At 39.5% G+C, this 25,148-nt stretch overlaps 2 protein-coding genes across 3 annotated transcripts in view; one reads left to right on the top strand and one right to left on the bottom strand.

The window, feature by feature from the left end:
• The window catches only part of SGO2 (shugoshin 2), a 46,762-nt gene extending 37,992 nt beyond the window's left edge, over nt 1-8,770 (bottom strand). The window contains exon 1 of the mRNA XM_067741059.1: nt 8,595-8,770. The gene's annotated coding sequence lies outside the window, so the exon portion shown is untranslated. The remainder of the gene's footprint in view (nt 1-8,594) is intronic.
• Nucleotides 8,771-8,866: 96 nt separating this feature from the next.
• KCTD18 (potassium channel tetramerization domain containing 18) overlaps nt 8,867-25,148 on the top strand; it is a 31,107-nt gene continuing 14,825 nt past the window's right edge. Inside the window, exons 1-6 of one of the 2 annotated variants that reach the window (XM_067741062.1) lie at nt 8,874-9,006; nt 9,543-9,615; nt 11,394-11,629; nt 13,195-13,406; nt 21,806-21,999; nt 23,089-23,183. In XM_067741062.1, the coding sequence (XP_067597163.1) occupies nt 11,470-11,629; nt 13,195-13,406; nt 21,806-21,999; nt 23,089-23,183 (661 nt within the window). In that variant the 5' untranslated portion in view covers nt 8,874-9,006; nt 9,543-9,615; nt 11,394-11,469. Of the gene's footprint in view, nt 9,007-9,542; nt 9,616-11,393; nt 11,630-13,194; nt 13,407-21,805; nt 22,000-23,088; nt 23,184-25,148 lie in introns of both variants that reach the window. The other variant, XM_067741061.1, reaches the window with a different exon arrangement.

Raw genomic sequence — 25,148 nt, forward strand, 5'->3', positions numbered from 1 at the left:
TGCATTCCTTACATTCCTCAACTCCATTTTCAGAACCAACAGCATAACAGCTTCTGACTCTGCTTCCCTCTGTTTCCATCATAAGACTTTCTCATCTGCCTGTAGTCAAATCTCCCTCCGCCTGCCTCTTATAAGGATACTTGTGATTACATTTAGGACCTACCTCGATAATCCCATCTCAAGATACCTTATTTATTTGTTTATTTATTTATTTTTTGGCCGTGCCACAGGGCATGCGGGACCTTAGTTCCCCTACCAGGGAATGAACCCTTGCACCCTGCAGTGGAAGTGCGGAGCCCTAACCACTGCACTGCCAGGGAATTCCCTCAAGATACCTAATTTAATGATATCTACAAAGACCCTTTTTCCATATAAGGTAACATTCACAGGTTCCAGGGTGGCCATTTTTGGTGGCCACTACTTAGCCAACTATAGGTATCTAATCTTAATAGTATCTTGTTTATGCTTCCTGTGTTTCTATTTGTACAAATGATTAGATACATGTGTGTTTTCTCATTTCCCATTCTTTCTTACACAAAAGGTGACATAGTATAAAAATGCTTGCATTTTGTCTTTTTCACTTAACAAAATATCCTGGAAATCACTCTACATTAGTTCACAGAAAATGACCTCATTCTTTTTACACCTTCAGAGTACTCTGTTGTATGGATGTACCACAGTTTATTCACACACTCTCCTATGTACAGGGATTTAGGTTTTTTCTGATATTTTGCAATTACAAATAATACTACAGTGACTAACTTTGTGTACAGAATTTTCATTACTGTTGGAGTTGTAGCATCGGGGTAGATCTAATTTGCATTTCACTTATAATGAGTGATTTTTTTTTTTTTTTGCGATACGCGGGCCTCTCGCTGCTGCGGCCCCTCCCGTCGCGGGGCACAGGCTCCGGACGCGCAGGCTCAGCGACCACGGCCCACGGGCCCAGCCGCTCCGCGGCATGTGGGATCCTCCCGGACCAGGGCACGAACCCGCGTCCCCTGCATCGGCAGGCAGACTCCCAACCACTGTGCCACTAGGGAAGCCCATAATGAGTGATTTTTGAAGATATTTTCATATTTTTGAGAAATGTGTATGTGCAAATTGTCTCCCTGTTAGTAATGTCTCTTATCATTATTTTTGTTGTTCAAAAGTTTTTTTTTTAACATAGTCAAATGTATCAATTTTATTTTTTATTTTATCTGAATTTCAAGTCATAGTTAGAAAGTCTTTTCCTACATCCAGGCTATAGAAAAAATCATACATGGTTTCTTCTAGTACTTACAAGGTTTCATCTTGGACATTTATATCCCTGGTCCATTTGGAGTTTATTCTTGATTATAATGTGAGACTTGGTTCTAATTTTATCTTTCTCCAAATAGCAAACCAGTTGTCCCACCAGTATTTATTAAAATGTCTATCTTTTCCCAAGTGATTTGAGATACCATGTTTGTCACATACTAAATTTCCATATGTATTTGAATCTATTTCTGGGACTTCCTATTTTATTACACTGGTCTATTTGTCAATTTATGCACCAGTACCATGAGTAGATAGACAAACCAGATTTATAGTGTATTTTAACAACTGGTAGGGCTAGTATCCCTCATAAACTTTTCTTTTTCAGTGTTTTCCTGGCTATTTTTTCATGCTTATTTTTCCACATAAACTTTAATAACTTGTCTAACTCCATAAAAATCTTATTGGTACTTGTTAAATTTATAAAATAACTTAGATAAAACTGGTATCTTTATGACATTAAGGAATGTCTTTCATTTGTTTCAAGTCTGTTTTTGTATCTTTCAGGAGTGCTTTAAAATTTTTCTCATATAAGATTTGCACATTTCTTGATAACTTAATTCTAAAACATTTTATCTTCTGTTACTACTGTATTCTCTACTTTCTGGGTCCAAAGTAAAAATATCCATAAGATCTACCTTATTAATTATGCTATTTACATCTATATTTCTTTCCCTCACTTATTTTTTTGTTTACTTGGTCTGCATGTACTGAAAGTGGCATATTAAAAGTTTCCTGCTACTAACGTATTTCTCTCCATGTTTCTTTGCATGTCCTATGATTTTTGCTTTGTAAATGTGTTGCTGAGTCATTTGGTGAATAGAATTTATAACTGTTATATATTCATTGTGAATTGGGACATTAAAACATGTCCTTCATTGTCTAATTTAATGCATTTTGGTTTAAATTCTACTTTTTTTTTTTTTTTTTGCGGTACGCAGGCCTCTCACTGCTGTGGCCTCTCCTGTTGCAGAGCACAGGCCCCGGACACGCAGGCTCAGCGGCCACGGCTCACGGGCCCAGCCGCTCTGCGGCACATGGGATCCTCCCGGACCAAGGCACGAACCTGTGTCCCCTGCATCGGCAGGCGGACTCTCAACCACTGCGCCACCAGGGAAGCCCCTTGATTTACATTTTTTTTTCTTTGTGTTTTTATAAAAATGCTATTCCACTGCTGCCTTTCTTGTATGTTATTTTTGAGCAGGCTGGTCCCAGTTTAATTCTCTTGTCCTTGTCATTTCTTATCTTTTTTGTTTCAAGGCTTAGGTATTTTATCTTTGAAGTCCAATAGCTTTACTTGCATATGTTTGTGAGCTGACAATTCTGGTTCAATTTCCCCATGTAATTTACGGGTATATAGAATTATCAATATATCTTCTTTCACATTCTGAACATTTTTTGGATTTTAAATATAGTTCTGTTTCATCATTTTGTTTAGGCAGTTTAGGGACTGCCATTATTTGTATGTTTTTTCTTCTTTCTCTTTCATTTCAACCACTTCTCTCTGATCCTAATTACTTTTAACTTTGTATCTCATTTTCATTATCTTGGTTATTTTTCTGCCTTTTTCAATTTCCCTTATTAAATTTTCACTTGATCTTATTTTCCCCCAGAATCTTTGCAATTTATTCTTCACTTCTGTGATAATTTTTGTCTTTTACTCCTATTTTCTTTCCTGGATTCAACCTATTCCCTTCTCATTTCTTCCTGTTTCTTTTTTTGTTTGTTTGTTTCTATTTTTGAATTTCTGGTTCAAGGTGGTTTTTCATATTCCCAAAGTGGATATTTAATTCACTTTGGAGTTTGTGTTGTAGTTTGTTTTTTTTTCTGCTTTGGGTTAGTTTTTTTGGGGGGAAGCACTTTTTATCAGCTGAAGTTGTCTTGTTTTCTGTTTTCTTCTTATAATAGCTTTGTGTATATTTACTCTGTTTTCATCTATTCATTTCAAAGATTTTTGAATGGTTTATAAGAGTTCAGGTTCAAGGGTGTCCTCTTCTGCAGTGAAATACTTTCTTAATGGATGATTCTTGTGTGTTTACGTGTATGTATGTATGTGTGTATGTGTGTGTGTGAGTGATATGGGCTAAAGATTGCATATTTTCACAGCTTTGGATCTCGTTTTTCTTACTTGACCCTAAATTTCCTTTTACTTCTTTTCCTCTTCACCAGGTTCCAAAATGTGCTTCTCCATTCCTTTTTTTCCCTTCGATACCAGAAGCAATGGTTTTCACACACTGTCACCTTGAATTATGTGCAGCTTTAATTTTTAAAAATACATAGTAAGTGCTTTGATCTACGAGGGTTCTTTACCAGTATGTTAGCACAAAAGCAGACTTTCTCTTTTTTGTGGTTATCTTAGATCAATCATAGGTCCACCAAGAGCCTTCTTCTTTTTTTGTGGCAGGAGAATGGAACACAGCTTGCCAAGATTTGGTTTTTATTTTTCTACTTCCAGATAATTTGAAGTTTGGGCATTCTTAGTTATGCAGATGGCATGGGTTTTGTGCAGTTTTATTTGTTATCTATTCTGTATTCAGCTTTTTGGAGAATGATTTGGGAGATTCAGATTTACGCTGTGATGTCTGCTATTATGTTGGCTACCCAGGAATTCCACCCCTAGTGTTATTTTGATGAAAAATAACACTCTGCACAAGGAATTTTTAAAAGAAAAACAATGCAGCTTATCCAGGTTTTGAGAGTAAAGGGGCAACCAGACACCTCATTCTCTTTCCAATACCTTGTCCTGGGTTGGAAGGAGGGGGCTGCTTATGGTTTGGGAATCTTTTCCTAAAGGATGAACATAAAGTTGTTTACTCCTCCTCAATCATGACAAGTCCTTATCTTTCCCATTCCAGGAAGAACCAGAAGAGGAGGGTAGTCTTGAGTCTGATCAGGTCTATGACTCAGGCTCTGATTTATCTGGTGCTTCCTATCTCCCTTCCCCTCAAGCTCCTATGCATCAGAGTTAGGATTACCTTTTACTTCTGTGAGAGCTGGTGGAGGGAATAGTCACCCAAAGGCTTTCTTAATGCTTGAGTTCCTTATAAGACCTGTACATTCACTCAGTTTACCATAGAATTGGGAGCAGCCAGAGAGTGAGGTGACCCAATACTACTGAGCTAAATACCTGGGTTTTGGCTTCAACTTTGCACTAATAGAACATTAGGACTGTTCTCATCATGGCTTGGATCCCTGTTTACCTTAATCACCCCAATAGTTCCAAATCCTCAAGTTGTCCACTGTTATCTGGGGTCCTAGTCCTATATTGCCAGTATGTCTGCCCCTCTGAGCCAATCCCCCATTCTTCCTATTCCTCTTGAACACTTCCTCTGAGCCCTTTAAAATTCCCTTTTTTAAATGTCCCATCTTTCTTTTAATGCATGTTCTCTGCTCCTAGAGGACCTACTTACTTCCTCTGTAGCCTGTAGCCCTCTCAAGAAGTGACTGCTTTTCCTTCCACTCCCCACATACTTCAGGGCCAGGGTTGGTGTCCTCTCTTCTCCCATCACTGCTAACAAACAATTTTTCCTCCTTCTTTTTTCTAAGCCCTAGCTGATCTGAACTGTAGCCATCTGGACACAGTATCTCTCTTTGTCTCTGCAATGTAGTCTGCTAAGGTTCTTCTAATCATCCATTATTGATGACATTAGCTTCTGTTTCATCATCTTTCTCTCTACACCTGCTCCACTCTTGTGGACATTGCTATTTATGGGGAAACTCATCTAATAATAATCATTCATTAAAATTCTCACCTCCATTAACTTTTCTTCCACCCCATCTCAGCATGGAACCTTGGCATTATGGTCATTGAATGACCTCCAGAATCTTGAATTCAAGTGTGATTTTCTTTGACTACTGCCTCCAATTCTTCCAGCTCACTTACTCTTGTACTCTTATTTAAATAATTCCTCAATTTCTCTGAGATCTCCAATCCATTAACTTCACTACTTTTTCACTATCCATCACCACCGTTATATAGTTATTTCCCTCCTTATCCAGCATAGAGTCCATGGTCCTCCATGGGACTCAATCACTTACAAACATCCTCAACTCTCACCCCTCTCTCCTTGTATTGCATCACTTGATTAAATCTCAACATTAACTGAGTCCAATGATCTACTTCCTCAGCAGCACCTACACTGAAGCTGTTGAGTGTTGCTGGGTAAAAGTCACATCACTGGGATGACTAGTTTGCCATCCATATATAATGATTATAATCTTCAAACAGGCTCTAGTTCTCTCCGAGCAATCCTGTCATGTTTCTATAGAAAGTCTGCCCTTTCAATTTCTCAAGAAAACTAATTCATACATTATCCTCCTTCCTCAAACCTCTTCCACCCCTCATCAGCTTTACTCTTAGCCTCTGACCTTGCTTTAGACTTAATTGAGGAAGTAGAAGCCATTCAATCAGAATTTCCTCATTTTACCACTGTGAAATCTACCACTTTACCTGAACTGAAATCTATCTTGTCTGTTTTACCTCCTATCCCTGCTCTTGTCAAACAGAAATTCCTCGTGCTCTGGCTCCAGGACCCTTTTGCCTTCTCAAGCATTTCATACCCTCAGTTGTCCCTCCTTCTCCCCTGCGTCACCAATCTCTACCTACCTATTGGATCATTTCCATCAGCATAGCCTGCTCTAGTGACTCTCATCCTAAAACTCCATCCCTTGACTTTGTCTCCCACCTCAACCACAGCCCTATTTCTCTCCTTCTCTTTCTTATCTACAGTTATATCCAGTCTGCCATCTCACATTCACGCTTCAACCCACTTTCCTCTGGGCTTGCATCCTTATCAGCGCACTGCAACTGCTCTTGTCAAGGTCACCAAGAACTCCTATATTATCAAATCTGGTGGACTCTTGATCTCCTAGCAGCATTTCACATAAATGACACTTTACTTTCTTGGTTCCTGTAGCTTCATACTCTCCGGCTCTCTGGCTCTTTCTTCTAAGCCTGAAATCTAAGTATTGGAGTCAGTGTTCCATCCTATTTCTTCTTAATTACCTGCCCTTTACGTGGGTGATTTCATCCAGTTCCATGGCTTTAAATGCTGATGCCTTCCAAATTCACACCTTCAGCACCACCGTACTTCTTCACTCCTGTGCTCCAGATTCATTCAATGGCTATTTGATCTCTTTACTTGTATGCCTGTTTAACATCTCAGTCTTAATAGTCTAAAATACAGCTTCTGATCTCTCCCACAATTCACCATTTCAGTAAATGGCACCATCATTCAGCTGTTCAGCCAACAATTTACACATAATCCTGCATTTCCCCTTTCCCTCATATGTGGCAGCCACGCAAACGTACCTCTCAGATGTCTGATTACAGGGAGCATTACTGACTGATGTACTCCACATACTGTGCTCTGAAATCTATCACCGTGTTCTAGGCTGCACTTCCCACTGACTGCTCCCAGCCAGTGACTGAGTATGGCAGGGATACTAAGGCAGGCCTATTCCTAGGAGACATAAGGCCCCTTTGATGAGGGACATTGGCTTGAAAACTCCTCATTGCCTTTCCTGAAACTTTTTTGAACTACATCATATCCACTTTTCCTAATCTGCATCTAGTCTAAAGGCTCTCTCAGTCCCCTTCAGACCCCTCCCTAATTTTTTCCTCACAGGTGTCTCCCCATTAAACTTTTTGCGGGTTTAATCTGATCTTGCTGTCCACTTCACAAAGAACCTGAACTAACACATCATAGCTGATCATCAGCAAATTTAATGTCATTTCTATTTCCTAAACACATTTCTTGCACTCATCCACTTCTCTCTATCACCATCACCACTTGAGTAGAAGCTACGCCATTTGTCTCCTGGATTCCTGCAACAGCTGCCTACATTCATTTTATGCCTTTTCAATCCATTCTCATCACAGTAGCCAGAGTGAGTTTTAAAAAATATTAAATTGATCATGCCATTTCACTGCTTAAAACCTTTTAATGGTTTCCCATATGCTTAGAGTAAAATTTAAACTACTTCTGACACAAGATGCTTTAAAAGCTGGTTCCTGCCTCTCTTCTCAGCTTCATCTCTTATCACCTTCCCCCTGGTCCCCAAGCTCACCAATCTCCAGACAAACTAGTGTCCTTTCCCTTCCTACAAACTGTCAAGTCCTTTCCTGCCTCAGGGCCTTTCCACTTGGTCTCCCTTTTTCCTAAAATATGCTTCCTCCATCTCTTCGGAGGATAGGCTCATTCTCATCCTTAGTGCTCAACTTAAATGTCCCCTCATCAGTGAGAACTTCTCCCAAGCCATCATCTCCATCCAACATTATCCTATTTCCTCCCAAGTGGTTATCACTGTCTGTAACTATTTTGCTTACTGTCTGTTTCTGCCACTTGAACAGGAGTAGGCAAATTAGGATCCACGGGTGGCCCACGCTCTAAGAATGGTTTTTACATATTTAAGTGTTTGAAATATTTAAGAATATTTCATGACACATGAAAATTATATGCAATTCAAATTTCAGTATCCATAAATAAAGTTAGAACGTAGTCACTCTCATTCGTTTATGTATTATCTATGGCTGCTTTAACACTACAACAGCAAAGCTGAGTAGTTATGTATGACCCATAATATTTAAAAATATTTTATATATAAATATATAAAAGCCTAAAATATTTACAGATAAAGTCTTCTGACTGCTGCACTAGAATGGAAATGCCATGGGACATTAGGTCAGGGACATTGATTGTCCTGTTCAGTCCTCCACTCCCAGTGTCTGGTCCATAGCTAGTGCTCAGTAATTGTAGGTTGAACAAACCTTCCTCCTCTCCTGGGTACTATCAATATCTGAGGGGTTTACCTCTCACTGGCTTATTCCCTTCTAAGACACAGTGAGAAAAATTAGGAACCAATTATTATTGAGTCTGGGAGAGTACCTTGAGAATAGGACTGTGTTTTATTCATTTTGAAATACCTAGCAAAGTCTCTTGCACAAGGTAGGCTGCAGCTGGAAACCAAAAGAACTCTTGGGGTTACTGTTGAGAGGAAATTAGTGCACGCAAAGCATTTAGCAGAATCTCAGGGGTACAGAAGTATTCAATAAATGTTTGCTCCTGCCTCAATTTTCCTTACTGTAACAGGAATAAAAATATAGGGCTGTCACACAGACTAAATAAAACAAGAATGCTCTGTGTGCAACAGCTTTGTAAGCCACAAACACCATTCAAATGCACAAACATTCAAGTGCAATATATGAATGACTCTTGGCATTGAGCAACCCAGTTTGGAGGGAAGGGCCCTCCCTCACCTAGAAGTGAAAAGACCTAACTCATCCTAACTCTTACCGCTTATTAACTGACCCTAGACGATCGCAACTTCGGTGCTGTTTTCTTCATGTATAAGAGCCGCCTCTGAACGGACAAGACCGTCCCTCGGAGATCCAGCCTGCGTCTCTCTGCGTGTCCTTTCCTTTCCCGGCATTGTACCGAGACTGCCAGTCCTCGCGCCCTCCCCAAAGCAGGCGGCGGCGGCCGGAGGTGGGGGAACCAGCCCGGGGGCGGGGCTCTGGAGGGGCGTGTCCTGGGCGTGTCCGGGGTGGGGCCTTCGTCTCCCGGCCGTCGCCGCCAGGCTGAGACGCGCTGAGGCGGCACTGGAGCCTCGCTGCTACACGAGTTGCCGAGCAGGCGGGGAGGCGCTCACTTCCGTGTCGGGCCCCGTGGCGTCCGGCGCCCTTGCCAAGGGCCGGGCGGGCCGCAGGTCAGTCGGGGAGGCCGCCTACCCCGCCCATCCCCTGCTGAGGAGCGGAGCGCCGGGTGGGCCGCGGACCCGGGAGGCGGCAGGGCGCCCTGAGGAAGGGCCCGGGCCGCGCTGTTAACACGGGCGCCCGGGGCTGCAGGCTCGGGCTTCGGGCCGATTCGGGATCCCAGAACCGCGGGGAGACCCCCGCGGGGCTTTGTGGTGTCCCAGCCCCTCCCCTCTCGTCCCGCGTCGTGGGAGTCCCTTGAGCGTTTCTCAAAGTAGTGTCCGCGGGGGGGACTCCCGACCCCACCTAAGACTTTCTGAACCAGAGTCTATGTCGTGGTCCGGGAATCTGCATTTTCAGCAAGTGTCCCTGATGGTTTTGGTGCAGGTGGTCACGGAACCGCAGGCTGGGCACGCTACCCCAGAGGGCTGGGCACTGTCGACCCAGCAGGGAGTGCAAGTGGGTGCATTTGAAGGTGGGGCCCTGTGACTGGCCTTGAAATGGTGATGGTCCTCTGCCTTAGGGGTATCTCTTGAATCCTTGCGCCTAGGGTGCTGCTATGTTCCTATTGCCATCCACCGGGGTCTTCAGACGGACAGACGCTTAGTGAGTGAAGTGCCCAGGTCAGGAGCCTTAGGAGTGAAACGGTGCTGAAGGAGTCGGTGTGGGGTGCAGCTGGAAGAACTTGGAGTTGGTCCTGCTGACCTGGATTGGGACTGACTCCACCACTTACGGCAGGGCAGCCCTAGCGTAGACCCTGCACACATTACTGTTTCTTTCTCCAGTGTCCTCACCTGTCAGTAGGGACAGTAACTCCTACCCAGTAGGGCTTTTGTGTGAATCAGTTAATGTCTGTCAAGTGTCTCCTACAGTGGCTGGCACATAGTGTTCAGTAAATGGGAATTGTTAGGGGTGATGCAGCTTATAGTCCCCCAAATTAGGGATTAGTCAAGTGGAATAATATGTGGACAGGGGTACAAAGTATATCTGGGACAACTGTGCAAGGATTCTAACTGGGGGTGCCTGGGAAGGTCATGTAAGCAGTGAGGTTTGCCTGCAGCTTTGAAGAATAGATAGGATTCCAGGGAGCTGGTGACAGGGACAGCGTGAACCAGTTCCATTCCAGGCCTCAGAAGTGGTTCTTTCACATGGTTCATTGTTGGGCTGCTCCTTGGACTTTTAGGCAGTGTAGAAAGTCACATTGATAAGTGGGTTCTGAAGACTGGACTGTTGGCCCATAATAGTTTCTGTCTACTGTGTTTCACACACATGGTGTTCCTCAGACTCTAATGGTCTCCTTCTCTTATTGGAAATTGGCTAAACTGGAGCATCTATGAAAAGATGCTCAAAGTTGATGGCAAAGTGAATGGCCATGCATGAAGTTGAGCCTATTGGTAGCCATTTTACACTTGCTATGAAATGTGAAGATACATTGGGAGGACACTTTTCCTCAGGATATTGTTTTAGGTTCTGTAGGAATGCCACAGTCAGCTGTGGTTCATCTATCTCCAGAATGGATTAAGAAATAAAATCCTTAAAATGTCTCTAAAGGTTCAGCTATTTCAGAGGGAAGAAGCCACATGATTGAGAGATGTCATCTGTTGTTCTTCTGGACCAGTTTGGCTTTTGGTATACATGGAATTCTGATCTCAGTTGATAAATTATATATTCCTTAGTTACCTAACTTAAGAATTACAACTACTGTTGTTAATAATTTCTGCTCTTATGTTTCCTTACATCTCCAGAGCCAATATAAGGTCCTTCAGTATATACCCTCTTGTAAATTTTTATATTATTATAGATAATATTTATCATTTATTGAGTACTTACTCTGAGCCAGAGACTGTTCTATATGCTTTTTATATTTTCTGTCAATTATTCCTCTGATAGTCCTTTGAGGTAGGCATCATCCTTCCCTCCAATTTAGAGATGGGGAAACAGGCAGAGGAGGATAAGTACTTGCCCAAGGTCCCAGGCTAGTAAGTGGTAGAGCCTAATAGCCTGATTCCATGCTACATGCTGTTCCCCTCTGCAAGTCTACACAGCTCCCTCAGACTTACTGTAGTTTAAAAAGATATGTGAATACTGATGATCATAAGCACGCCTCACCTTTGCTTTATATGTAACAGACAATGCATTATCTCATTTAATTCTTTAAACAGTCATTTCAACAGCTCTGATTTGGTTGGTAATACTTTATTATCATTTACAAATCCTCTGAGCCAGAGTTTTCCAGCTTCTCAGCATATCTCAAACTTCTTTTGTATTACATTAAGTCCTTCGATTCAGTATTGCCGGTGCTGAGGAATTTGTTTTAAACCACTTTAGAATGTATTTATTTTTATTACCTATTTCATGTATTGTTGGAAATGTCAATGGTGATTGTCCTTTGTTTTTACAGAGGGGTACTGTGACCACCATTGTTTTGCAGTTTCTGAAAGTGTTTCGAGGCAAAACTTCAGGCGTCGGAGAGACCAATGGAAGGTCACAAGGCAGAAGAAGAGGTGTTGGATATTCTTCGACTGAACGTGGGTGGCTGTATTTACACAGCCAGGCGGCAGTCCTTGTGCCGCTTTAAGGACTCAATGCTGGCATCCATGTTCAGTGGTCGTTTTCCTCTAAAAACAGATGAATCAGGTAAATATCTAAAGTCTGTAAGCATTATCATGAATGTTCATTAAAATAGGAGTCTAGTTTAAATTCCCTTTAATTTTTCTAATTACAACAGAATGTATTAGCTTACTCTGTTAATTACTGAGATCATTGGGACTGTATGGAGATTCATTAAGTACATGGAGAAATTAAATACCAGTTTCTAGAATCTGTGATGCTGTCGCTAAAAGTTGACAAAAAAGTGAATGTGTGTAAAGGCCAACCATCACCTAATTATGGGGATTAATCATATTTTGAAAGTTGTTCCATTCATACAACTCAATGGGTAAAGGTATTGAGCCTGATTAAATATATTAGCTTCTCTCTGTGTTCTTTAAGTTAAAAAATGTATTTCTCTGGAGAAAGGAGCTGCCCTCATAGCTGACAGGGCAGGTACTGTCAGTGTAGAATTAGTGTTAAACTCACACCTAGTCCAGCTGCAGAGCCTTGTGTGGGCAGATGTGTATGCCTAAGAAAACATCAGTTCAGTGATACCGTCAGTCACCCAGGACTGAAAATTGGTGTTTCAGAAGAAACTGTAAAATACAAGGGTTAGGGTCCTGGGGCCACTCTCTGCTTTGAGTGCTCTGGGATTCACTGAACCTACTACTGGTGGTAAAGAAACTTCAGCAGAGCAAGTAAGGCTTTTTGTACATCTTAGGCATTCTGGGGCTCGTAGAACCCACTCTTGGTCTGTGTTAGAAAAAAGGGATTGAGGAGCTCAGACCATGAGGGGCTGTTAGTAACCCTGGGTCTGGAGAGATTGCTTTGCCAGATGAATGGCAGTTGGAAGAATGGAAAACTCACTGATGTCTGGTGCCCAGGACTGGATGTCCATCTGGACAGAAAGTTTGTTGGTATAAAGGTGGTAAGCAGGGACTGAGTTGTTTCCTCTGCCCCTAAGTTTTTACCTTCTTAATCCCGTCTTAAACTAATCAAGGGAGGAAGGAAATCATTGAGTAACCTCACACAGAAGTGTTTTTTTGTTTTCTTAATTCTGCTGAATTGTCTACAAAAAGTCTTTTATCATAAAGTAGTACCAGTGTAGCATTTCTTTTCTACAGTTTCATACAAAGGAACTAACCTAATAAGTCTGAACAAATGGCATGCCCATAGCTAGGAACCCAGGGTTTATTTGTTGGCAACACTGCAGGTCGACTTGTAGGGTCACTGACATACAAATGCTGGACCTCATTATACCCTCATTAGGGAGGAACTCCATACACCTTTCCTGGCCCAGCTGGGTTGAGATTAGTGGTAAGCTTCTGTTTCTACCAGCAGTCTAAGGTCTCCATGGCTTTTGCAGAGGCCATAGTGGGAATATAGTCCTTGATTTCTAATGGAACCCAGAATACGTTTTCCTTGTAGGTGAGAATACAGAGACTCCCCAAATTTGACTAAACCTATTTGAACACTAGATATTAACTTTCTTTTGAGAAAGAAACATTTCTAATTGTAGAGGTCTTCAGTCTAATTCTAGTTTGACATGTTGAAATTTTACCGTGGTCATTTGTATCTATTCAATCATTTTTGAACTGAATATTTTCTAGGGGCTTGTGTTATTGACCGTGATGGACATCTATTTAAATACCTTTTGGATTATCTTCACGGAGAAGTTCACATTCCCACAGAGGAGCAAACCCGCATTGCTCTGCAGGAAGAGGCTGATTACTTTGGCATCCCTTATCCGTACAGCCTGTCTGACCACTTGGCCAATGAAATGGAGACATATTCTTTAAGGTCAAATATAGAACTTAAAAAGGTCTTGGCATTTTTTTAATTTTACAATATATGTATGAATGTTTATCTAATATTCATTTATTATACATTTATTATGCACAAAGCAGTGTATGTTATTTTGTATAGCCCATGTTGTAACATAAACCAAAATGAGACCATTTTACTTCTTACAATATTTTTTTAACTGTATTATATACCTTTATTTGTTTTGTTTTGAATTTTATTTTATTTTATTTTTTTATACAGCATGTTCTTATTTTTCATTTTATACATATTAGTGTATATATGTCAATCCCAATCTCCCAATTCATCCCACCACCACCACCACCACCCGCCTCTTTCCCCCCTTGGTGTCCATACATTTGTTTTCTACATCTGTGTCTCTATTTCTGCCCTGCAGACCGGTTCATCTGTACCATTTTTCTAGGTTCCACATATATGCGTTAATATATGATATTTTTCTCTTTCTGACTTACTTCACTCTGTATGACAGTATCTAGATCCATCCACGTCTCTACAGATGACTCAATTTCGTTCCTTTTTATGGCTGAGTAGTATTCCATTGTATATATGTACCACTTCTTCTTTATCCATTCGTCTGTTGATGGGCATTTAGGTTGCTTCCATGTCCTGGCTATTGTAAATAGTGCTGCAATGAACATTGGGGTGCATGTGTCTTTTTGAATTATGATTCTCTCTGGGTATATGCCCAGTAGTGGGATTGCTAGGTCATATGGTAATTCTATTTTTAGTTCTTTAAGGAACCTGTATACTGTTCTGTATTGTGCCTGTATCAATTTACATTCCCACCAACAGTGCAAGAGGGTTCCCTTTTCTCCACACCCTCTCCAGCATTTGTTGTCTGTAGATTTTCTGATGATGCCCATTCTGACAATGAGGTGATAACCTCATTGTATTTTTGATTTGCATTTCTCTAATAATTAGTGATGTTGAGCAGCTTTTCATGTGCTTCTTGGCCATCTGTATGTCTTCTCTGGAGAAATGTCTATTTAGGTCTTTTGCCATTTTTGGATTGGGTTGTTTGTTTTTTTAATATTGAGCTGCATAAGCTGTTTATATATTTTGGAGATTAATCCTTTGTCCATTGCTTTGTTTGCAAATACTCTCTCCTATTCTGAGGGTTGTCTTTTCGTCTTATTTGTAGTTTCCTTTGCTGTGCAAAAGCTTTTAAGTTTCACTAGGTCCCATTTGTTTATTTTTGTTTTTATTTCCATTACTCTAGGAGGTGGATCAAAAAAGATCTTGCTGTGATTTATGTCAAAGAGTGTTCTTCCTATGTTTTCCTCTAAGAGTTTTATAGTGTCTGGTCTTACATTTAGGTCTCTAATCCATTTTCAGTTTATTTTTGTGTATGGTGTTAGGGAGTGTTCTAATTTCATTCTTTTACATGTAGCTGTCCAGTTTCCCCAGCACCACTTATTAAAGACACTGTCTTTTCTCCATTGTATGTCCTTGCCTCCTTTGTCATAGATGAGTTGACCATAGGTGCGTGGGATTATCTATGGGCTTTCTATCCTGTTCCATTGATCTATATTTCTGTTTTTGTGCCAGTACCATATTGTCTTGATGACTGTAGCTTTGTAGTATAGTCTGAAGTCAGGGAGTCTGATTCCTCTACTTCCGTTTTTTTCCCTCAAGACTGCTTTGGCTATTCGGGGTCTTTTGTGTCTCCATACAAATTTTAAGATTTTTTGTTCTAGTTCTGTAAAAAATGCCATTGGTAATTTGATAGGGATTGCCTTGAATCTGTAGATTGCTTTGGGTAGTATAGTCATTTCCACAATATTGATTCTTCCAATCCAAGAACATGGTATATCTCTCCATCTGTTTATATCATCATTAATTTCTTTTATCAGTGTCCCATAGTTTTCTGCATACAGGTCTTTTGTCTCCTTAGGTAGGTTTATTCCTAGGTATTTTATTCTTTTTGTTTCAGTGGTAAATGGGAGTGTTTCCTTAATTTCTCATTCAGATTTTTCGTCATTAGTGTATAGGAATGCAAGAGATTTCTGTGCATTAATTTCGTGTCCTGCCACTTTACCAAATTCATCGATTAGCTCTAGTAGTTTTCTGGTGGCATCTTTAGGATTCTCTATGTATAGTATCATGTCATCTGCAAACAGTGACAGTTTTACTTCTTCTTTTCCAATTTGTATTCCTTTTATTTCTTTTTCTTCTCTGATTGCCGTGGCTAGGACTTCCAAAATTATGTTGAATGATAGTGGGGAGCGTGGACATCCTTGTCTTGTTCCTGATCTTAGAGGAGATGCTTTCAGTTTTTCACCATTGAGAATGATGTTTGCTGTGGGTTTTTCGTATATGGCCTTTATTATGTTGAGGTAGGTTCCCTCTATGCCCACTTTCTGGAGAGTTTTTATCATAAATGGGTGTTGAATTTTGTCAAAAGCTTTTTCTGTATCTATTGAGATGATCATATGGTTTTTATTCTTCAGTTTGTTAATATGGTGTATCACATTGATTGATTTACGTATATTGAAGAATCCTTGCATCCCTGGGATCAATCCCACTTGATCATGGTGTATGGTACTTTTATTTATTTATTTATTTTTTAACATCTTTATTGGGGTATAATTGCTTTACAATGGTGTGTTAGTTTCTGCTTTATAACAAAGTGAATCAGTCATACATAAACATATGTTCCCATATGTCTTCCCTGTTGCGTCTCCCTCCCTCCCACCCTCCCCATCCCACCCCTCCAGGCTGTCACAAAGCACCGAGCCAATATCCCTGTGCCATGCGGCTGCTTCCCACTAGCTATCTACCTTACTGCGTTTGTTAGTGTGTATATGCCCATGACTCTCTCTCGCCCTGTCACAGCTCACCCTTCCCCCTCCCCATAACCTCAAGTCCGTTCTCTAAGAGGTCTGCGTCTTTATTCCTGCTTTACCCCTAGGTTCTTCATGACATTTTTTTCTTAAATTCCATATATATGTGTTAGCATACGGTATTTGTCTTTTTCTTTCTGACTTACTTCACTCTGTATGACAGACTCTAGGTCTATCCACCTCATTACAAATAGCTCAATTTCGTTTCTTTTTATGGCTGAGTAATATTCCATTGTATATATGTGCCACATCTTCTTTATCCATTCATCCGATGACGGGCACTTAGGTTGTTTCCATCTCTGGGCTTTTGTAAATAGAGCTGCAATGAACATTTTGGTACATGACTCTTTTTGAATTTTGGTTTTCTCAGGGTATATGCCCAGTAGTGGGATTGCTGGGTCATATGGTAGTTCTATTTGTAGTTTTTTAAGGAACCTCCATACTGTTCTCCATAGTGGCTGAACCAATTCACATTCCCACCAGCAGTGCAAGAGTGTTCCCTTTTCTCCACACCCTCTCCAGCATTTATTGTTTCTAGATTTTTTGATGATGGCCATTCTGACTGGTGTGAGATGATATCTCATTGTAGTTTTGATTTGCATTTCTCTAATGATTAATGATGTTGAGCATTCTTTCATGTGTTTGTTGGCAGTCTGTACATCTTCTTTGGAGAAATGTCTATTTAGGTCTTCTGCCCATTTTTGGATTGGGTTGTTTGTTTTCTTGTTATTGAGCTGCATGAGCTGCTTGTAAATTTTGGAGATTAATCCTTTGTCGGTTGCTTCATTTGCAAATATTTTCTCCCATTCTGAGGGTTGTCTTTTGGTCTTGTTTATGGTTTCCTTTGCTGTGCAAAAGCTTTGAAGTTTCATTAGGTCCCATTTGTTTATTTTTGTTTTTATTTCCATTACTCTAGGAGGTGGGTCAGAAAGGATCTTGCTTTGATTTATGTCATAGAGTGTTCTGCCTATGTTTTCCTCTAAGAGTTTGATAGTTTCTGGCCTTACATTTAGGTCTTTAATCCATTTTGAGCTTATTTTTGTGTATGGTGTTAGGGAGTGATCTAATCTCATACTTTTACATGTACCTGTCCAGTTTTCCCAGCACCACTTATTGAAGAGGCTGTCCTTTCTCCATTGTACATTACTGCCACCTTTATCAAAGATAAGGTGTCCATATGTGCATGGGTTTATCTCTGGGCTTTCTATCCTGTTCCATTGATCTATCTTTCTGTTTTTGTGCCAGTACCATACCGTCTTGATGACTGTAGCTTTGTAGTATAGTCTGAAGTCAGGGAGCCTGATTCCTCCAGTTCCTTCTTTCGTTCTCAAGATTGCTTTGGCTATTCGGGGTCTTTTGTGTTTCCATACAAATTGTGAAATTTTTTGTTCTAGTTCTGTGAAAAATGCCAGTGGTAGTTTGATAGGGATTGCATTGAATCTATAGATTGCTTTGGGTAGTAGAGTCATTTTCACAATGTTGATTCTTCCAATCCAAGAACGTGGTATATCTCTCCATCTATTTATATCATCTTTAATTTCTTTCATCAGTGTCTTATAATTTTCTGCATACAGGTCTTTTGTCTCCTTAGGTAGGTTTATTCCTAGATATTTTATTCTTTTTGTTGCAATGGTAAATGGGAGTGTTTTCTTGATTTCACTTTCAGATTTTTCATCATTAGTATATAGGAATGCCAGAGATTTCTGTGCATTAATTTTGTATCCTGCCACTTTACCAAATTCATTGATTAGCTCTAGTAGTTTTCTGGTAGCATCTTTAGGGTTCTCTATGTATAGGATCATGTCATCTGCAAACAGTGACAGCTTTACTTCTTCTTTTCCAATTTGGATTCCTTTTATTTCCTTTTCTTCTCTGATTGCTGTGGCTAAAACTTCCAAAACAATGTTGAATAATAGTGGTGAGAGTGGGCAACCTTGTCTTTTTCCTGATCTTAGTGGAAATGCTTTCAGTTTTTCACCATTGAGGATGATGTTTTCTGTGGGCTTGTCATATATGGCCTTTATTATGTTGAGGAAAGTTCCCTCTATGCCTACTTTCTGCAGGGTTTTTATCATAAATGGGTGTTGAATTTTGTCAAAAGCTTTCTCTGCATCTATTGAGATGATCATATGGTTTTTCTCCTTCAATTTGTTAATATGGTTTATCACATTGATAGATTTGCGTATATTGAAGAATCCTTGCATTCCTGGGATCAATCCCACTTGATCATGGTGTACGATCCTTTTAATGTGTTGTTGGATTCTGTTTGCTAGTATTTTGTTGAGGATTTTTGCATCTATATTCGTCAGTGATATTGCTCTGTAGTTTTCTTTTTTTGTCATATCTTTGTCTCATTTTGATATCAGGGTGATGGTGGCCTCATAGAAAGAGTTTGGGAGTGTTCCTTCCTCTGCAATTTTTTGGAAGAGTTTGAGAAGGATGGATGATAGCTCTTCTCTAAATGTTTGTTTGAATTCACCTGTGAAGCCATCTGGTCCTGGACTTTTGTTTGTTGGAAGATTTTTTATTTATTTAATTTATTTTTTTTTAATTTTAGTTTTCTTTTTTATAAATTTATTTACTTTATTTTTGGCTGCATTGGGTCTTTGTTGCTGCGTGTGGGCTTTCTCTAGTTGTGGTGAGCGGAGGCTACTCTTCATTGCAGTGCACGGGCTTCTCATTGCGGTGGCTTCTCTTGTGGCGGAGCACGGGCTGTAGGTGCGCAGGCTTCAGTAGTTGCAGCATGTGAGCTCAGTAGATGTGGCACACAGGCTGTAGAGCGCAGGCTCAGTAGTTGTGGCGCACGGGCTTAGTTGCTCTGCGGCATCTGGGATCTTCCTAGACCAGCGCTCAAACCCGTGTCCCCTGCATTGGCAGGTGGATTCTTAACCACTGTGCCACCAGGGGAGTCCTGTTGGAAGATTTTTAATCACAGTTTCAATTTTATTACTTGTGATTGGTCTGTTCATATTTTCTATTTCTTCTGGGTTCAGTCTTGGAAGGTTATACGTTTCTAAGAATTTGTCCATTTCTTCCAGGTTATCCATTTTACTGGTATAAAGTTGCTTGTAGTAGTCTCTTAGGATGCTTTGTATTCCTTCAGTATCTGTTGTAACTTCTCCTTTTTCATTTCTAATTTTATTGATTTGAGTCCTCTCCCTCTTTTTCTTGATGAGTCTGGCTAAAGGTTTATCAATTTTGTTTATCTTCTCAAGGAACCAGTGTTTAGTTTTATTGATCTTTGCTATCGTTTTCTTTGTTTCTATTTCATTTATTTCTGCTCTGATCTTTATGATTTCTTTCCTTCTACTACCTTTGGGTTTTGTTTGTTCTTCTTTCTCTCATTCCTTTAGGTGCAAGGTTAGATTGTTTATTTGAGATGTTTGTTGTTTCTTGAGGTAGGCTTGTATTGCTGTAAACTTCCCTCTTAGAACTGCTTTTGCTGCATCCCATAGGTTTTGGATCATCGTGTTTTCATTGTCATTTTTCTCTAGGTATTTTCTGATTTCCTCTTTGATTTCTTCAGTGATCTCTTGGTTATTTAGTAACATATTGTTACTTCTCTACAGTTTTTGAAGACATGTTTCTTAATTACCACTACTCATTTTTTAAGGCCAAAATTGTATTCTAGGAAAGTGTATTACCACGCCACCCAAAAGTTTATGGAGTTTTTATTCCTCATTGAATGTTTAACACTTTCTGATGGCTTTTTTAAATAGAACTCTTCTGCTCTTGAAGTTCTTCTTAAATTAAGAGCAGTACTGTAGTATGTGAGGGTATAGTGGGATTAATTCATTTACTGAAATGATATTTTAAAAGGATGGTCATGATAAATAAAAGATTGTATAAAATCCCTTACCTGATTTAGTGAGTGTAGCAGTTTGTTACTAAGCTAAAACATTAGTTTGATTACTTCACCTTGAGATCAGTAAATCTTTTTTTAAGATGCTTCTGTTTTAAATCACATTTGAAATGTCTTTACATGACTTGAACAGCTTCATCTGTTTTGTCTTATTGATAAGTATTATATTTACTATTAATTAGCACCTTGAACATCTAAGAAAAATATTTTTCCTAGATAATTGTTCATAGTGAAAAGTGGTTTGAATTGGTTTGAATTCTTTGAGTTGGATGTCAGTGTTTAGGAGAGCAAGCTGACAGTATGGTTATTAGGAGTGCAGCATGAAGAGAAAGTTGATTTGGTTCCAGATCCCCTTTGGGAATTTGCATGGTTGTATGGGTTCTGCTATTGGAATTATTTATAAACTGATTTGTCGAACAGTCTTTTGATGCTGTTTGCCATATCTGCAGAGTGGGGCTGAAAAAGCCTAACTGGAAAGTTGGGACAGATTAGCATTCACCTTTATAGTCTTTCATTCTTGGTTTGTATGCACAACAGACACAGCATGCGAACATTCATTCTGCCAGCCAACTCCTATTTATTTCAAATGTTTTTGACATATAGGACCCTGTTCTAGGGACTGTGTGGGACACAAAGAAATATGACATGCAGTTTTTGCCCTTGAATGGTTTATAATGTTATTGGTGATTTTCATAGATGTGCAAGTGAAGATAAAAGCCAATACAGGAGTTAGATGGCAATATTAAATGAAAATGCAACACATGTTAGGGTCCTCTTTTCCTTCACTGAGTCAGTAAATATTAAGCATCTCCTTTGTATCAGGTACTTTTCTAGGGACTTGGGATACAAAACAAAACAGAAAAGAGTGCCTGTCCTCAGAGAGCTCACAGCAATAATGCTGTTTCTCCCAGGGAAGGCCTGTACCACTCCACTGGGTGAAGCCCTGTTCCTCTGTGCCCCTTAGCACCTCGTAGGCTTACCTAGTAGCACTTCTTACACTGTGTGCTGATGGCTTATTTAATGTCTGTCTTCTGCATCAGCTGTAAACTCAAGGAGGGACCCTGTCTCCTGCTCACCATTATGTCTCCAAGGCCTTAGACAGTGCTTATTATTCACACATAGGTACTTAGTATTCAAGTGATTGAGTGAATAGGTGGATAAATGCCAAATGAGTTCAGACAGTATATATCGAGTTCATATATTCATATCTTTCAGTGTAAAAGAACAAGTTAATCTGGTAAATCCATGATTGGATTTGGAGTTAAGAATAAGTATCAACTATGGGGCAAGTCAGTAGGAGGTAAAAGGAAGATTGAGTCAAATGGAAAATCGGGGGGAAAAGAAAGGGAAAAGAAAGAATTTTAACTTTTGCTTATTATATGAAGATTTTAAAATGATGTTGGTAGTGAGTCTAAAGGAAGAGGAAGTAAAACATAATTTCCATGTGGAAAAAGATTCTCTAGCTGAGAAGGTTTTGGGTTTTTGGGTGGTAATTTGCCTCACCTCCCCCAATACCCCAAATTCAACAAATGGTTTGGTTTTTAAAGGCATAAACAGTAGGCTGAGATATATAATCTTTTTATTTCCGTTATGACCAGCTGAAATTACAGCTTTACATGAAAGTAATAGAGCAAATTCATTTTGACTTTACTCCAGAATTAAATTCAAATTTTATATATTTTTTTGCCCCAGGCTTTAACAGACTTCTGTGATTCGTATGGTTTAGTTTGCAATAAACCAACAGTTTGGGTTCTCCACTATCTTAACACATCTGGTGCAAGCTGTGAGAGTAGAATTATTGGTGTATATTCCACAAAAACTGATGGAACAGATGCAATTGATAAGCAGCTGGGAGGAAGAATTCACAGTAAATGCGTTTTTAAAAGGTATGTCTGCGTTTAAATATGAAAAGGAACAAAATAAAGTCTTGGTCTCTTCTAAGAGGTGTTATTGAATGGAATATGTGGTTGACTAGGAAAGAAGCCAGTACCTCTCAACAGACAGAGTGAATCTCATAGCTGTCGAGATAGGCCTGTTTCATGAGGAGGTTGTAATTCAGACCATTTCACATCTGTATAAGCAATAGGCCATCTACGTGGTCTAGTACAGTGGTTCTCAACTGGGAGTGGTCATCAGAATCCCCTGAGAGGCATTATAAAAAGAGAAAAGAAAGAAAGAAAACAAAAGCCACATGCCTGGGTATCTCCCCTCCACTATAGTCCAGGGACAGAAGCCTGGCCTAGAAGTCAGCAGGCCCACTGAGGGACCCAGCACTGGCCTGTGTCTTGGTGTCCTGGTTTGAGAAATGCTGAAAGACTTTTCATCTGGTCCCTCCCAACTTTAAAATTCTATGCCTTGAACATGTTAAATTCTTAAGGGTTATTCTGTTAATATTTTCCCTGTAATCTCATTTATACTAGTCAATTCACTTAGCAAAATTTTTTTTTTTAATTCTCTGAGAGATTGGATTGGGTCACATGCCAGTGACTAATGCACGACCACATGAGCTTGCTGTTTAGATAATTAATATGTTATCATTTTCTGAATTCTTTACAGGCAGGGATGTTTGTATATGATATATAAGTGCCTGACATAGTGCTAGGAAAGTTTTAGTCAAAGTTGAACCTTTTCTAACTTTACTGGAGTTAGGTGATTTTTTTAAGAAAACTTATTTTAAGGATTTGTTGATTTGTCTGCACAGTTTATATTGTGGAATTAACGAATACTTTACCGCAGTAAAAAGAGACTAAATGTAGGTTAGTACGTAAGTATAGTATATTATACTCATCTAGTATGTCGTATATAGAATATATATATATATATACATATATATATATATGCTTAAGGATCACAGAAGAACAACTACTCATTACCTACATATTTTTTTCCCTTAGTTAACAAGTACTTATTGAGTGTCTATTAGCTGTATATATACCTAGGTAGTATATTTTCATTACCTTTTGTAATATTTCTAGGGAGGCAGGAAATAATGTTCAGTATATTTGGAGCTATTATTCAGTAGCAGAATTGAAGGAAATGATGGATGCCTTTGATGCCTGGGAAGGAAAAGGTACAGTACAATTCTTTCATTTCATGGCAGAAAGTAGACTTTTCCTTAATAAGACAAAGCAAGTTCAAATACAGCATTTCTTTTTTTGAGAAAATGTTTTTGGTGTGGGTCCAGGTAGTTGTCACCTTATAGTAACACTGAGGCAGTTTACTTACAAATTTTTAAACCCCATGAATTGCTAGGTATTATTAATAATCTATAATACAGTAACCTAAAATACACTTTTGTTAGTTATGCTTATTTAGTTCAATTTAAAAAGAGTTTCTGGGGCTTCCCTGGTGGTGCAGTGGTTAAGAATCCGCCTGCCAATGCAGGGGACACGGGTTCGAGCCCTGGTCCAGAAAGATCCCACATGCCACAGAGCAACTAAGCCCGTGTGCCACAACTACTGAGCCTGCGCTCTAGAGCCCACGAGCCACAACTACTGACGCCCACGCGCCTAGAGCCCATGCTCCACAACAAGAGAAGCCACTACAATGAGAAGCCCGCGCACCACAACGAAGAATAGCCCCCGCTTGCTGCAACTAGAGACTGCCCGCGCACAGCAAGGAAGACCCAACACAGCCAAAAATAAATAAATAAATTTATTACAAAAAAAATAATAAAAAGAGTTTCTGTAGCACCTACTGTGTACCTAGCATTGTCCTAGGAAGTATACCTCTAAATTAAGCATAAAATGTGTAATCAAAAAAAAATAAAGGGAGAGAGAGAAAATGAAAATCATGCTGGGAAGATATCTAAAGAGCCCTTAGAAAACAAATATTCTTTAAATGCACACTTTGAAATTTGACTGTCTTTACCAAGCTGCTTATGTGAGTTGATAATAGTAATGCTGCTTGATATTCAGTGTGATATGTAGTTTACATTCAGTATCTCTTAGTCCTAAAACAAGCCTGTATGCTGGTTTACGATTTTATTGAAGAGGAGAAGAAGTCTCAGAGAGACATGCCACTTGCTTAAAGATCACAGAGGGTTAACTGTTCTATGCCTAAGTTTTTTTTCTTAATTAACATGTATTGAGTGTCAATTAGGTGCAAGCACTATAATTAAGTCCTAAAATTGTCCAAAGATAAATAAGACACATCTCAGTCCTCAAATGATCTTAAAAGCTGGTAGAGACAGACATTGCAAGTCATGTAAGATTGAATAAGGAAAGGAAGAGGCTTTTTAAAACTATCAGCTGTTCCTCTTTCAGGCAGGATGCTAGTACCAATCCTTTTTTTCCTCAACTTTGCCCCACTCAGTTTTCCTCCTTTTTCTTTTCATATCACGCCCTTCAAACAGATAGGATGAAGTGTGTTGAACAAAATGCTATTCTCTTTAAGCTTATTACTTGAGATTGAATTGACTTTGAGACACTTGGGCTTAAGTTGAAGAACTACCCCCCTGGTGTTCTTGTCTCCTTTTGTGCCGCTGGACTAGCAGCCTGCCTGGGAAGCTTTGGGAGGGCCTGGCTGGGTTTCTTTCTACACTGACTCAGGAAGCTGGAGCAGAGAGCTGGGATCACTGACTTTAACAAAGCGTGTGACTGATTTTAACTTTTTAGAAAGCATGCAATAGAGTAACATTGTTATCTAACAAAGTTCTGGAAGGCCTGTGGAAAGCCATAATACAGGAAACAGAAGTAAGAGAAAGAACTATTGAAAGGAAGAAGACAGTTATTGTTATTTGTGGACAGTATGTCTTTGTAGAAAACCCGAAAATAATCGACTAAAGGTATTTCAAATGATGAGTTTAGTAGACTAAACTAGCTAGATACAATATAAATAAAGATTAGCAGCTTACTTATGGTAAATTAATTAGAAATTATAGGAGAAAATCCCATTCACAATAGCAATAAACAAAAATAACTAGGCTGTGCCACCAAGAAATGCTTGGGTCCTTTACGAAGAAAACTGCTAAAATGTATTTATCTGTCCATCCATCCATCTATCCATCTATAAAAAAGAAGAGATGAAGATTACT

This window comes from Pseudorca crassidens, chromosome 6 (assembly GCF_039906515.1).
Source record: "Pseudorca crassidens isolate mPseCra1 chromosome 6, mPseCra1.hap1, whole genome shotgun sequence".
NCBI lineage: Eukaryota > Metazoa > Chordata > Mammalia > Artiodactyla > Delphinidae > Pseudorca > Pseudorca crassidens.